The following is a 13,525-nucleotide window of genomic DNA, read 5'->3' as shown; positions in this document are numbered from 1 at the left end:
GACCCCCCGGTGCTCCCTGGTGCCCCCCGGCCCCATGGCAGTCCCCGTCCGGCCCCACAGGCGGACGCTGTTCTCAGCCGAGCGGGGGGCACGGCCGGAGGCGCGGCGGGTGCTGGTGCTGATCACGGATGGCGACGCCACCGACAGCGACACCGACGGCAGCATCCAAGCAGCTGAGGAGCGTGGCGTGCACCGCTACGTCATTGGGGTGGGCATGGCCGCGGCTGGGTGGGGGCGTGGTCACGGTGGGTGTGGCCATTGTATGGGGTGGTCACTAGTGGGCAGTGTGAGAGGGTGATGGGTTGGTGTGGTCATGGTGGGTGTGGTCATCGGATGGGTGTGGCTATTGATACTATGGTGGCAGTCACTAGTGGGCAGTGTCCTGAGGCTGATGTTGGGTGGGCGTGGTCACGGTGGGCATGGTCATAGTGTGGGCGTGGTCACTGCATAGAGGTGGTCACTAGTGGGCAGTGTCAGTAGCGTGGTGTTGGATGGCCGTGGTCATGGTGGGCATGGTCATTGTGGGCATGGTCATTGTGTGGGCCTGGTCATTGTATGGGTCAGTGGTGGGCAGTGTTGCAAGTGTGGCATTGAGTGGGCATGGTCACAGGGTGYGTGGTCACTGTGGGTGTGGTCACAGTGGGCATGGCCATTGTATGGAGATGGTCACTAGTGAGCAGTGTCATGAGGTTGATGGGTGGGTGTGGTCACGGTGGGCAGTCACGGTGGGTGTGGTCATGGTGGGCATGGTCATAGTCTAGGCGTGGTCATTGTGTCACAACTAGCGGGCAGTGTCACAAGTGTGGCATTGGGTGGGCATTGTCAGGGTGGGTGTGGCCATTGTATGGAGGTGATCACTAGTGGGCAGTGTCACGAGGGTGATGGGTGGGTGTTATAATGGTGGGCGTGGTCATGGTGGGTGTGGTCATGGTGTGGGCATGGCCATTGTATGCAAATAGTCACTAGTGGGCAGTGTTGCGAGGGTAATGTTGGGTGGGCGTGGTCATGGTGAACGTGGTCATTGTATGGGGTGGTCACYAGTGGGCAGTTCACAATGGTGATGTTGGGTTGGTGTGGTCATTGTGGGCATGGTCACTGTGGCCGTGGTCATTGTATGGGGTGGTCACTAGTGGGCAATGGCATGAGTGTGGCATTGGGTAGGCGTGGTCACAAGGGGCATGGCCAGCGGTGGGATTCATAGTGGGTGTGGTCATAGGCATGTCATGGTGGGCATGGCCAGTGGTGGGCGTGGAGATCACTCGTCATAGTGGGTGTGGCCGGAAGGGACTGATGGTCACATGACAGCCGCAATAGAAGTGTGGACATGAGTGGGCGGAGCCAGGTGTGGGTGGTGGGCGTGGCCATTTGGGGGTTTGGGTGTGGAAGAATAGGTTATGGGTGGGAATCACTGTCACCGCAGTGGGTGTGGCTCTGGGTGGGCATGGCCATAGGTGGGCGTGGCCACAGATGCTCATCCTGAGGTGGCAGCAATGGGGACACAGGGAGGTGACAGCAGTGTCCCTGTGTCCCCTGAGGTGGCAGCCATGGGGACAATGGCTCCCCCTCGGTGCCAGCTGTGTCCCCGTGTCCCCTGGGTGCAGGTCAGGCACAATTTTGGCAGCGCTGACACGTGGCTCTATCTGCAGCAGTATCCCCATGTGCCATGGGGTGATAGCCATGGTGACGCAGGGCGGTGACAGCAGTGTCCCCAGAGGTGGCAGCAGTGTCGCCTGGGGTCACAGCGCTGTCCCTGTATCCCCGTGCAGGTCGGTCACAATTTCGGCAGCGCGGACACTCGCCTATACCTGCAGCAGTTTGCCTCCGGGCCCGGCTCTGTACAGCTCCTCGAGAGCTTCGAGCGCCTCCGCGGCCTCTTCCGGGAGCTGCAGGCGCGGCTCTACGACATCGAGGGTATCGCGACAGAGCTCCGCCCGCTCCGGGAAACCCCGCCCACCAGGGAACTACCCCACTTCTGGGGAAACACCGCCCACCAGGGAAACCACGCCCCCATCAAATCCTGCCAACTCCTGGGGAGAACCCGCCTCTCCAGGGAAACCCCGCCCCCCGGGAAAACCCCGCAGACATCCCGTCCCTCCTTGGCACTGTCCCCACCCCAGAAACCGCCCTACTTCCAGTGACACCTCCCCGCTTCCAGTGACAATGCTGCCACCCTGGTGACTCCGCCCCCCACTCCCAGGGACCTCCCCCCAATTAACGCCGCCCAAATTAACACCCCTGCCCCCAAATCCATTCCCCTCACCCCAATTAACCCCATACACACCAATTAATCCCTCCCTCACCATAATTAACCCCTCCCTCACCCTGATTAATCCCTGCCCCTCCCCCATCCCCCTCTGGCCCTTTCCCCCAATTTCTCATCCCAATTAATTACTTAATTAATACCTGCCCCCACACCTATCCCTCTCACCCCAATTAACCCCTCCCTTGCCAATTAACCCCCCAATTAACCCCACCCCCCAATCCTTTCTGGCCCCTCCCCCAATTATCCCCTTCTTCCCCAATTAATTAAGCCCTTCCTCACCCTAATTAATACCCAAAACCCATCCCGGTCTCCCCCCTCATCCTCTCTGGCCCCTCACCCCAATTAAGCCCTCCTTCCCTAATTAACCCCATCCTAATTAATACCTAATTAACACTCCTCCCCCCAAATCCATCCCACTCACCCCAATTAACCCCTTCCCACACCACTTAACCCCTCTCTCACCCTCATTAACCCTTCCCTCATCCTAATCAACCCCTCCCTCACCCTAATTAACCCATCCCTCACCCTAATTAATCCCTGCTGCCCCTCCCCATCCCCCTCCTCCCCCGATCCTCTCTGGCCCTCCCCCTAATTAACCTCTCTCTCACCCTAATTAATTAATTAATACCTGCCCCACACCTATCCCTCTCACCCCAATTAACCCCTTCCCTCCAAATCAACCCCCTAATTAACCGCCGAATCAACCCCTCCCCCAATCCCTTCTGGCCACTCCCCCCAATTAACCCCTTCTTCCCCAATTAATTAACCCTCCCTCACCCCAATTAACCCCTCCGTCTCCCTAATGAACACCTTCTTCCCCAAATTAACCCCTCCCTCACCCCAATTAACCCCTCCCTACCCTAATTAACTCCCCTAATTAACCCCAGGCACCACCCAGCTGCACAGCTTCCACCTGGAGATGAGCTCCAGCGGCATAAGCATTGACGTCATTGAGGTGGGGAGGGGGGAGGGGCTTAATTAGGGTGGGGTTATTTGGGGCAGGGGGGGTTAATTGGGGTGAGGGGGATGGGTGTGGGGTGTTAATTAGGTATTAATTGGAGGAGTTAACTGGGGTGGGAGGGGTTAATTGGGGTGGAAGGGGTTAAGTAAGGAGGGGGGAAGTGTGTCGGGTATTAATTAGGTATTAAATAGAGGGGGTTAATTGAGGAGGGAGGGATTAATTGGGGTGAGGGGGATGGATTTGGGGGGTATTAATTGGGGTGGGGTTAATTGGGGTGAGGGGGATGGATTTGGGGGGTATTAATTGGGGTGGGGTTAATTGGGGTGAGGAAGGATTTAATTAATTGGGGGAAAACGGGGTTAGTTGGAGTGAAGAAGGGATTAATTAATTTGGGAAAAATGGGGTTAATTTGGGGAAGGGGCCAGATAGTATGGGGGGTTGTTGGCGTTGGATTAATTAGGGTGAGAGAGGGGTTAATTAGGGTGAGGGAGGGTTTAATTGGGGTGGAAGGGGTTAATGGCGGTRGAAGGAGTTAATTGGGGTGAGTGGGATGGATTTCGGGGGAGGGGTGTTAATTAGGGTGGGGTTAATTGGGGTGAAGGGGATGGGTGTGCAGTATTAATTAGGTATTAATTGGGGGGTTAATTGGGGAGAGAAGGATTAATGGGCGGAAGGAGGAGTTAATTGGGGTGAGGGGGATAGGTGTCAATTAGGCACTAATTATGGTGATTAGGGCTTAATTAACACCTTTGACCTGTCCCCTAGGGTCAGCATGTGACCGGGGCTGAGGGCACAGATAATTGGGTGTGGGACATTAATTAGGTATTACTAAAGTGTTAATTAGCTGTTAATTAGTGCGGGGCGTTAATTAGGTGTTAATTAGGTATTAATTAGGTATTAATTAATGCCTCTCCCCCAGGGCCGGCGCGTGACCGGGGCTGTGGGTGCCGATAATTGGGCAGGGGGGCTGCTGGACATGGGGGACCCCGAGAGCTTTGTGCCCAACCCCCACCGGAACAAGAGCGAGGGCTACCTGGGTGAGTTAATTAATTCATTAGCGTTAATTGGGGTTAATTAATGGGGTTAATTTGGATTAATTAATTTGGGTTAATTGGGGAGTGATAAGGGACAGTGAGAGCTTTGTGCCCAGCCCCTACCAGAATGAGAGTGAAGGCTACCTGGGTGAGAGAGTTAATTAATCAGGGTGAATTGGGGTGACCACGGTGACCGCACCCCAAAGCCCAGAGTGACCATGGTGGCCCCAACCCAGAGTGACCAYGGTGACCCCAGCCCAGAGTGACCACAGTGACCCCATCCCAAAACTCAGAGTGATCTGTTCACTGCCCCTTGGTGACCAGGCTGACCATGGTGACCCCAGCTGAGTGACCACAATGACCCCAACCCAGAGGGACCATGGTGACCCCACCCCAAAGCTCAGAGTGACCTGGCGCCCCTTGGTGACCACCTTGACCCTGGACACGTGGTGGCCAAGGTGCTCCTCCCCTTGCTGACCACCGCTGACCACTGCTGTCCCCAGGCTACTCGGTGGCTGGACTGCGCGTGCCAGGCCGGCTGCTGGTGGCCGCAGGCGCCCCACGCCACCGTCACGTGGGGGGGACAGTCCTGTTCGAGGTGGCCAGAGACGGCGGGGCCTGGCGGGAGCTGCAGACCCTGCTGGGTGACCAGGTAGGGGGAGGGGACACTGGGGACGTTGGGGACATTGGGGACACTGGGGACACTGGGGCATTGGGGACATTGGGGACATTGGGGACATTGGGGACATTGGTATGAGGTGACATTCAACCTGCAGGGGGTGGCAACTGTCCCCAGGAACATTGGTGAGTTGGGGACAGAAAGGAAAAATGGGGCAAAAATGGGGAAAACCAGGAAAAATGATGAAAATTGGAGAAAAAATGTGAAAAATGGGGGAAAAATGGAAAAAAATGGGGGAAAATTTGGGACATTGGGGGGATTGGGGAAAAATGGGAAAAATTGGGCAAAAAATGGGAAAAATTGGAGAAAAATTGAGSAAATTTGGGGGAAAATTGGGAAAAATGGGAATTTGGTACATTGGAGACATTGGGGACATTGGTACAAGGTGACATTCGACCTGCAAGGGGTGGCACTTGTCCCCAGGAACATCGGTGAGGTGACATCGAGAAAAAATGGGGAAAAATGGGAAAAAAACCAGCAAAAATTGGAGAAAAAACAGGAAAAAATGGGGATAAATGGATAGAAAGTGAGAAAAAATGGTGGAAAATTTGGGACATTGAGGACATTGGGGACATTGGGGTCACTGGGGACATGGGGCACATTGGGGACACCAGGGACACTAGGGACATTGGGGACACCAGGGACACTGGGGACACTGGGGACAGTGGGGACACTGGGGACACTAGGGACGTTGGGGACATTGGGGACACTGGGGACATTGGGGACACTGGGAACAGTGGGGACATTGGGAACATTGGGGACGCTGGGAACACTGGGTACATTGGGGACACCGGGGACACTAGGGACGCTGGGGACAGTGGGAACATTGGGGACATTGGGGACACTGGGGACACAGGATATTGGGGACACTGGGGAAATTGGGGACACTGGGGACATTGGTCCCAATCTCCCCCTGGTGTCACCGCTGTCCCCTCAGGTCGGTTCCTATTTCGGGGCCACCCTGTGTGCGCTGGACCAGGCCGGAGTGACCGTGGCTTTGCTGGTGGGAGCGCCCGGTCACTACGATGGACGGAGGGGAGGACGCGTCCACCTATACAGCTGGGACGGGGTGAGAGTGGACACTGGGACAGAACTGACCATTGGGGCACCACTGACCACTGACTATTGGGGCACCACTAATCATGGGGACAGCACTGGCCACTGACTATGGGGACAGCTGGGGACAGCACTGACCATGGGGACAACACTGACCATTGGGGACCCAGCCCAGGGTGACCGTGGTCACCTCAAGCAAAGGACCGTGGGATGGGGGTGACCAGAGTAACCCCAGCCTGAGGGGACCGGAGTGACCAGTAGTGACACTGACCCAGGGTGACCAGGGTGACCCCAAGCCAAAACCATGGGGCTGGAGTGACCAGAGTGACCACACCATGAGTCCATGTGACCAGAGTGACCAATGGTGATACTGACCAGGGTCAAGAGGTGACCAGAGTGACCCCAAACCCAAACCATGGGGTCAGAGTGGTGCCGCCGACTTGGGGAGTGACCACCATGGGGTGACCAGCATGGCCAGGGTCACGAAGTGACCAGGGTGACCCCAAACCAAAACCACGGGACTGGAGTGACCAGAGTGACCACACCCTTAGCTCCACGTGACCGAAGTGACCAGTGGTGACAATGACCCAGGGTGACCAGAGTGACCCCACCCTGAGCTCCATGTGACCAGAGTGACCACTGGTGACACTGACCTACGGTCACGAGCTGACCAGAGTGACTGCACCCTCTCTCCACCTCACTGCACTGACCACTCCCTTGTCCCCCCAGGACACTCTGCGTCCCTCTGGACACCTTTGGGGCACCCCCGGTCACCCCTTGGGCCGTTTTGGGGCCTCTCTGGCCACTCTGGGTGACCTGGACAATGACCAGCTGCCCGAAGTGGCCGTAGGGGCACCCCTGGAGGACGAAGAGCGTGGGGCAGTGTACATCTACGGGGGATGTCCAGGGGGCGTGGAGCCTCTCCCCCGCCAGGTGGGACCGAGTGGACATCGGGGGGGGCAGTGGGTCAGTGTCCACTGCCCTGCCAGGTGGGACTGAGTGGACATCAGGGGGTCAGACTGTCCCCTCCCCTACCCCGCCAGGTGGGAACAGAGTGGACATCAGGAGGGGTCAGTGTCCCCTCCCCTCCCACACCAGGTGGGCACTGAGTGGACAATGAGGGGCAGAGTGTCCAGGGGGTGTGGAGCCCCTCCCCCACCAGGTGGGCACTGAGTGGACATTGAGGGGAGTGGACATCAGGGGCCTAAGAGTGTCGACTCCCCCACCAGGTGGGGACTGAGTGGACGGAGGGGACACAGGGGGGTCAGAGTGGACGCTGGGAGGGTCAGAGTGGACATCGGGGGTCTTAGAGTGGACTTTGGGGGGGTCACTCTGGTCATCGGGGTCTCAGAGTGTCCCCTCCCCCCCAGAGGTTGCYGGGCCAGACGGTGGCCCCTGGGCGATTCTTTGGCCTGGCGGTGGCCGGAGGGCTGGACCTGACCGGGGACGGACTGGCCGACGTGGCTGTGGGCATGGAAGGACACGTGGTGGTCATGAGGTGACCCTGGGGGACAGAGAGAGGGGGTCAGAGTGGACATTGGGGGGACAGAGTGGACAGAGGGGGAGGGGACACTGGGGGGACAGAGTGGACAGAGGGACAGTGGGGACATTGTGGACATTGTCCCCTCTGTCCACTCTGTTTCTCTCTCCCTCTGTCCACTCTATCCCCTTTGTCCATTCTGTCCACTCTTTCTGCTCTGTCCACTCTGTTCCTCTGTCCCTCTGTCCACTCTGTCCCCTCCGTCCACTTTACCATCTGTCCACTCTGTCCCTCTGTCCACTCTGTCTGCAGGTCCCGTCCGGTGCTCAGGGTCACTCCCCAGCTGACCTTTGACCCTGTGGTCATCCCAAGCCGCTGGCTGGACTGTTCTGGAGTGACCGAGGGTGTGGTCACTGTCCAGCTCTGCCTGCAGCCACCAGGTCCAGGGGTGGACATGGGGTGGACATGGGGGTGGACACACGGGATGGACATAGGATGGACACAGGGGGTGGACATTGGGTGGACACACAGGGTGGACACGGGATGGACACATGGGGTGGACACACCGGGGTGGACACGGAGGGTGGACACGGGGTGGATACAGGTGATGGACATGGGGGGTGGACACAGGTTATGGACACTGGGGGTGGACACGGGGTGGACACAGGTGATGGACATTGGGGTGGAGACCAGGGTGGCTGCAGCCACTGCTGACCGTTGCCCCGCAGGTGGCCGAGTGACCACAGTGAGGTTCCAGGTGGACGCTGACCCCCAGAGAGCCCAAGGCCGCGGTCATTTCGGGGAGGGGGAGGGGCAGCGCAGCTGGACAGGGGAGATGGGGCCGGAGCAGAGCTGCCAGCAGGGGGCGCTGAGAGTGCGGGTGCGGACCCACACTTGAGGGGCAGAGGGGACCATAGATGGGGGCGGGGACAAATTTTGGGGGGTGGGGCCAAAATTGGGGGGTGGGACCCATAGATGGGGGAGGAGCCGCACTTGGGGGTGGAGACAGGTTTGGGGGTGGAGCCATATTTGGGGGGTGGAGCCACATGTGGGGGCGGGACCCACAGATGGGGGGTGGGTTCCACACTTGGGGAGCGGAGTCCCCATATGGGGGCGGGACCCACTCTTGGGGGGCACACTTGGGCGTGCCACCCCCCACTTGTGGGGCACCCCCCAACCTTTGTCCCCTCGTGCACCAGCCCTGCATCGAGGATTTGGTGACCCCGCTCGGCCTCAGCATCACCCTCACCCTGCCCCATAGCGACCCCCCGGGGCCCATCCTAGCCCCCAACAGCACCCCCACGTGGGCCGAGGTAACCCTGCCGTGGGGCTGAGATGCGGGGAGTGACGGGAGGGGTTGCTGCGGCCCCCTAAACTCACCCCCTGCCCCATAGATCCCCGTGGAGCAGAACTGTGGGGCAGACCAGGTGTGCAGAGCCAACTTGAGCGTCAAGGTGGTGAAGGGGGGCACCGCCGTCGTGGGGGTCCCTGGAGCACACTTGGGGGTCCAGCTGATGGTGCAAAACTATGGGGAGGATGCCTATGGGGCAGCCCTACAAATGCAGCTCCCTATGGGGCTGGCCTTCCGGCGGGCCCAAGCAAGCCAGGTATGCGCGACCCCCAAGTGTGGGGTTTGGGGGACCAACGTGGGGCRGGGACCCACAGATCCTCACCCCACATATCCGCCCCACAGGACTTGGCCCCGGTGCCTGTGAGCTGTCGCGACTCACAGGGCGCTGTGGGGCAGCCGTGGGGCCTGAGCTGTGAGCTGAGCCGGCCTGTGCTGCGCTCCGGAGGGCAGGTGAGACTTGGGGGGCAGGGGAGACCCCCAAGACCCCTGGGCTCTGCCCCACATTGCAGGTCTGCCCCACATCCTGGCCCTGCTCTGCATCCCGGCTCTGTCCCATGCCCCGGCTCTGCCCCACACCCCGGCCCTGCCTCACATCCCAGCTCTGCCCCACATCCCAGCCCTTCCCCACATCCCAGCCCTTCCCCGCATCCCGGCCCTTCCCCGCATCCCGGCCCTTCCCCGCATCCCGGCCCTTCCCCGCATCCCGGCCCTGCCCCACACCCCGGCCCTGCCCCACACCCTGGCCCTGCCCCACATCCCGGCCCTGCCCCACATCCCGACCCTGCCCTACACCAGGTGCTGGTGGAGGTGACCTTCGAGCTGCAGCAGAACACTTCATGGGGACGATCCGTGGGGCTGGCAGCGACTGTGAGCAGGTGGGGCCTGTGTGGCGGGGTCTGTGGGGTGGAGAGGGGTCTGTGGGGCAAGGCAGTGACATCTGTGGGTCTTGCTTGCCCCATAGCAATGCTGGGGTTTGTGGGGCGGGGTCTGTGGGGCAGGCAATTGGTGCCCATGGGTCTCCCTGCCCCATAGCAATGATGGCAGCTGTGGGGCAGGAGTGGGGTCTGTGAGGAGCTGTGGGGCAGGGAAGTGATGTCCACGGATCTCCCCTTCCCCATGGCAATAATGGCAGCTGTGGGGCAGGGTCTGTGGGGCACTACGGGGCAGGGCAGTGACATCTGTGGGTTTGCCCCACAGCAATAACGAGCCTAACGCCACCCTCGAGGATAAGGCGGTCTCCTGGGACGTCCCCGTCCACTTCGCCCTGGACCTCGTGGCTTCCTGGTGAGCCCCACACTTTCCTGCCCCATAGATTCTGTGGGGTGCCCTACTGATGCCACACTGATTCCCCCCGCCCCACACACAGGCAGGAAGACTCCACCCACCATCTGAACTTCACCCCACCCCAGCCCCACAACAAGACGGTGTGGCACCGCTATAGGGTGAGCCCCCCAAATGACCCCTAAGTACCCCCAAGTGACCCCCAAGTGACCCCCTGCCCCACAGCACTGACCCCCAACTCTGCCCCACAGGTGGAGCTCCTCCGGCCGCCCCCCCTGGGCAGCCCCACGGTGCAGGTGACTCCCTTTGTGCTGCTGCCTCATGCGCTGCCCCACGGCGTGGCTGTGGCTGCCCCCCAAGTGCGAGTGGTGAGTGAGGGAGGGTCTCTGCTTATAGCATGCCCCACTGAGCCCTTCCCCCACAGAGACAGGGGRTGGGACCCCGTGGCCCCAAGTTCCTGCTGACCCATAAGTGACCACCTGCCCCATAAGTTACCCCCTGACCCCCAACTCCCTACTGCCCCCAAATCCCTCCTGTTGCCCAAACTCACCCCCTGCCCCCTAAGTGACACTCTGCCCCCTAAGTCACCTCCTGACCCCCATGATCCCCTCCTGCCCCCCAAACTCATCCTCTGCCCCCTAAGTGACCTCCTGCCCCCAATTCCTTCCTGCCCCCTAAGTGACCTCCTGTCCCTTATGATCCCCTGCCCCCTAAGTGACCCCTTGCCCTCTAAGTGACTTCCTGCCCCCTAAGTGACCCCCTGTCCCCCAGCTCTCTCCTGCCCCCTAAGTGACCCACTGCCCCCTTAGTGACCCCCTGCTCCCCAACTCTCTCCTGCCCCCCAAGTGACCCCCTACCCCCCAGCTCTCTCCTGCCCCCTAAGTGCCTCTGTGCCCCACAGGATCCGGGCGGCCTCTGCGAGCCCATGGACCCACACTTGGGAGGCGCTGTGGGTCAGGAGCTGACCACGAGCCTGGCCAAGGTCAGTGGGCGGGGGGGTGAGGGGCAGAGCTCAGCCAGGCCCCAATCCCAAAGTGGGAGGCGTGGCCTAGCCCTGACCCCGCCCCCCTCGGCCCTGCCCCCCAGCGTTGCTCCACCCCCCAAGTGCAGCTGTTCCGCTGCCCGCCGGCCCCACTGAGCCCGTCCAGCCCCACAGCGGTCACTGCCAGCGCTGCCCTGCAGCCGCTGCCCCACAGCCAGGTGCACCTCCCCCACCTGGCCCTGCCCCCCCGCATGGGACACGTCCCCCCGCTCCGCTCTGACCCCACCCCCCAACCACAGGGACCCGCCTATGCCCAGTTTTGCTCCGCCCTTTGGTTGACGCTGCCCCGCCCTCTGCTGGAGGCCACACCTCCTCTGCTGAGGGCGCAGGTAATGGGTGGAGGAGGGGCCAAATGGGGGAAGGGCCAGAGCGGGGCAGGCTCACGTGGAGGGGTCAGAGGGAGAGGGGTCAGAGAAGGGGAGGGGCTGTGGGATGGGGGAGGAGCCACAGGGGGACGGGGTCAGAGAGGGGGCGGGCTCAGAGGGGGAGGGGCCAGAAAGGGGAAGGGGCCAGAGAGTGGAATCAGAGGGGGAGGGGCTCTGGGGTGGGAGGGGTCAGAGGGGGCAGAGCCAGAGGTGGGGCAGGGTCAGAGGAGAAAGGGCTGGAGGGGGCAGGGCTCTTGATGGGGGACAGTCAGAGGGGGAGGGGCCAGAGGGGGCGTGGCTCCGGGATGGGGGAGGGGCGATAGTGGGCAGTGCCCCAGCAGACAGAAGGAGCAGGGCTATACACAGCACCCCCTCCCCCCATTTCTCGTTTTTGGGGGGGGCTCGGTGAGGGCGGGGCCTCTCCTCAGCCCCTCCCCCACCCTCCCCCACCTCTCTGCCTCCCCCTCCCAGGGTTCCACGCGTGTGGAGCTGCTGTGGGAGCCCAACCCCCTCCCCATTGCGCTGGGGGGAGGGGTGGGGGGACTGCTGCTCCTCCTCCTGATCGCCATGGGGCTGGCCAAGGTGGGGCAGGGGCAGATTTTGGGGAGGGTAGGGGCTTGTTCTGACCCCACCCCTCCCCCCTCCCCTACAGTGCGGATTCTTCAGGAGGAACTTACGGGAGAAGATGGAGCAGGGGGGGGAACCAAATGAGCGGGAGGGGCCAGATGAGGGGGAGGGGCCAGAAGATGAGGGGGAGGGGCTGGAGAGCCCCCCTGGAACCCCCAGAGGAGACCCTGCCCCCTCCTGACCATGCCCCCCCAACCCCTCCCACTCTCCCACCCTCTGAAGTGCTCCCAGGCCCCTCCCCCACCCCAATAAACACCAATGGTCACTGATGCTCACTGATTGTCACTGTTGATGGTCATCTCATGGTCAMTCATGGTCACTCTTATGGTCATCTCATGGTCACTCTCATGGGCACTCTTGTTCCACTTTACCAGCAGCAGGTGCATGGTAAGGGATATGGTACACCCACTCAATGACATGTTCCCTAGCCCAGGTGTTTATAAGGCTGTTCTTGAAATGAGTCCCGTTGTCAGACTCAATTCTCTCTGGGGTCTCATGCCTCCAAATGATCTGTGTTTCAAGGCCCAGGATGGTGTTACAGGCAGTGGCGTGAGACACAGGATAGGTCTCCAACCATCCAGTGGTGGCTTCTACCATTGTGAGTACATAGCGCTTTCCATGACGGGTCTGGGGCAGTGTGATGTAATCAAGCTGCCAGGCCTCTCCGTACTTGTACTTGTCCCACCTTCCCCCATACCACAGGGGTTTCACCCGTTTGGCCTGYTTGATGGCTGCGCATGTCTCACAGTCACGGATAACCTGGGAGATACTATCCATGGTGAGATCCACCCCTCGGTCTCGTGCACACTTATATGTGGAATCTCTGCCTTAGTGCCCGAGGCTTCATAGGCCCATCGAGCTAGGAACAACTCCCCCTTGTGCTGCCAATCCAGGTCAATCTGGGACACCTCTATCTTTGCAGCCTGATCTACCTGCTCATTGTTTCAGCGCTCCTCATTAACCCGGCTCTTGGGGACATGGGCATCTACATGGCGGACTTTCACAGGTAACTTCTGCACTCGGGCTGCAATGTCTTTCCATTCTTCAGCAACCCAGATTGGTTTTCCCCTATTCAGCCAATTGACCTTTCTCCATCTGTCCAGCCACCCCCACAAAGCATTGGCACCATCCATGAATTGGTGTAAAGGTAGAGCTTTGGCCACTTTTCTCTCTCAGCAATGTTCAGGGCCAGCTGTATGGCTTTGAGTTCAGTGAATTGACTTGATCCACTTCTCCTTCTGTGGCCTGTCATGTGGGGCTCCATACAGCTGCTTTCCACTTTCGGCTCATCCCTACAATGCAAGAGGAGCCGTCAGTGAAGAGAGCTTAGCCTTTATCCTCTGCTGGCAGKTGGTTGTATAGTGGAGCTTCCTCAGCCCGGGTCAC

At 60.3% G+C, this 13,525-nt stretch overlaps 1 protein-coding gene across 1 annotated transcript in view; it reads left to right on the top strand.

Annotated features, from left to right (window-relative positions):
* The window catches only part of LOC130586848 (integrin alpha-L-like), an 18,191-nt gene extending 5,783 nt beyond the window's left edge, over positions 1-12,408 (top strand). Inside the window, exons 9-30 of the mRNA XM_057387760.1 lie at positions 61-208; positions 1,767-1,911; positions 3,151-3,218; positions 4,144-4,261; positions 4,762-4,910; positions 5,875-6,006; positions 6,723-6,926; positions 7,364-7,491; positions 7,786-7,913; positions 8,202-8,353; positions 8,673-8,786; positions 8,868-9,080; positions 9,167-9,274; positions 9,620-9,699; positions 10,022-10,108; positions 10,191-10,266; positions 10,357-10,473; positions 11,007-11,087; positions 11,192-11,305; positions 11,387-11,476; positions 11,984-12,094; positions 12,165-12,408. Coding sequence (XP_057243743.1) covers positions 61-208; positions 1,767-1,911; positions 3,151-3,218; positions 4,144-4,261; positions 4,762-4,910; positions 5,875-6,006; positions 6,723-6,926; positions 7,364-7,491; positions 7,786-7,913; positions 8,202-8,353; positions 8,673-8,786; positions 8,868-9,080; positions 9,167-9,274; positions 9,620-9,699; positions 10,022-10,108; positions 10,191-10,266; positions 10,357-10,473; positions 11,007-11,087; positions 11,192-11,305; positions 11,387-11,476; positions 11,984-12,094; positions 12,165-12,320 — 2,719 coding nt within the window. The 3' untranslated portion in view covers positions 12,321-12,408. The remainder of the gene's footprint in view (positions 1-60; positions 209-1,766; positions 1,912-3,150; positions 3,219-4,143; positions 4,262-4,761; positions 4,911-5,874; positions 6,007-6,722; positions 6,927-7,363; positions 7,492-7,785; positions 7,914-8,201; positions 8,354-8,672; positions 8,787-8,867; positions 9,081-9,166; positions 9,275-9,619; positions 9,700-10,021; positions 10,109-10,190; positions 10,267-10,356; positions 10,474-11,006; positions 11,088-11,191; positions 11,306-11,386; positions 11,477-11,983; positions 12,095-12,164) is intronic.
* The last annotated feature ends 1,117 nt before the right edge of the window (positions 12,409-13,525 follow it).

The sequence above is a fragment of the Malurus melanocephalus genome, unplaced genomic scaffold, assembly GCF_030028575.1.
Source record: "Malurus melanocephalus ecotype Western Australia unplaced genomic scaffold, MMel_1.1 scaffold_1351, whole genome shotgun sequence".
Classification (NCBI taxonomy): Eukaryota; Metazoa; Chordata; class Aves; order Passeriformes; family Maluridae; genus Malurus; species Malurus melanocephalus.
The sequence above is the reverse complement of the archived record's forward strand: the minus strand, read 5'-3'. Positions and strand labels throughout refer to the sequence as shown.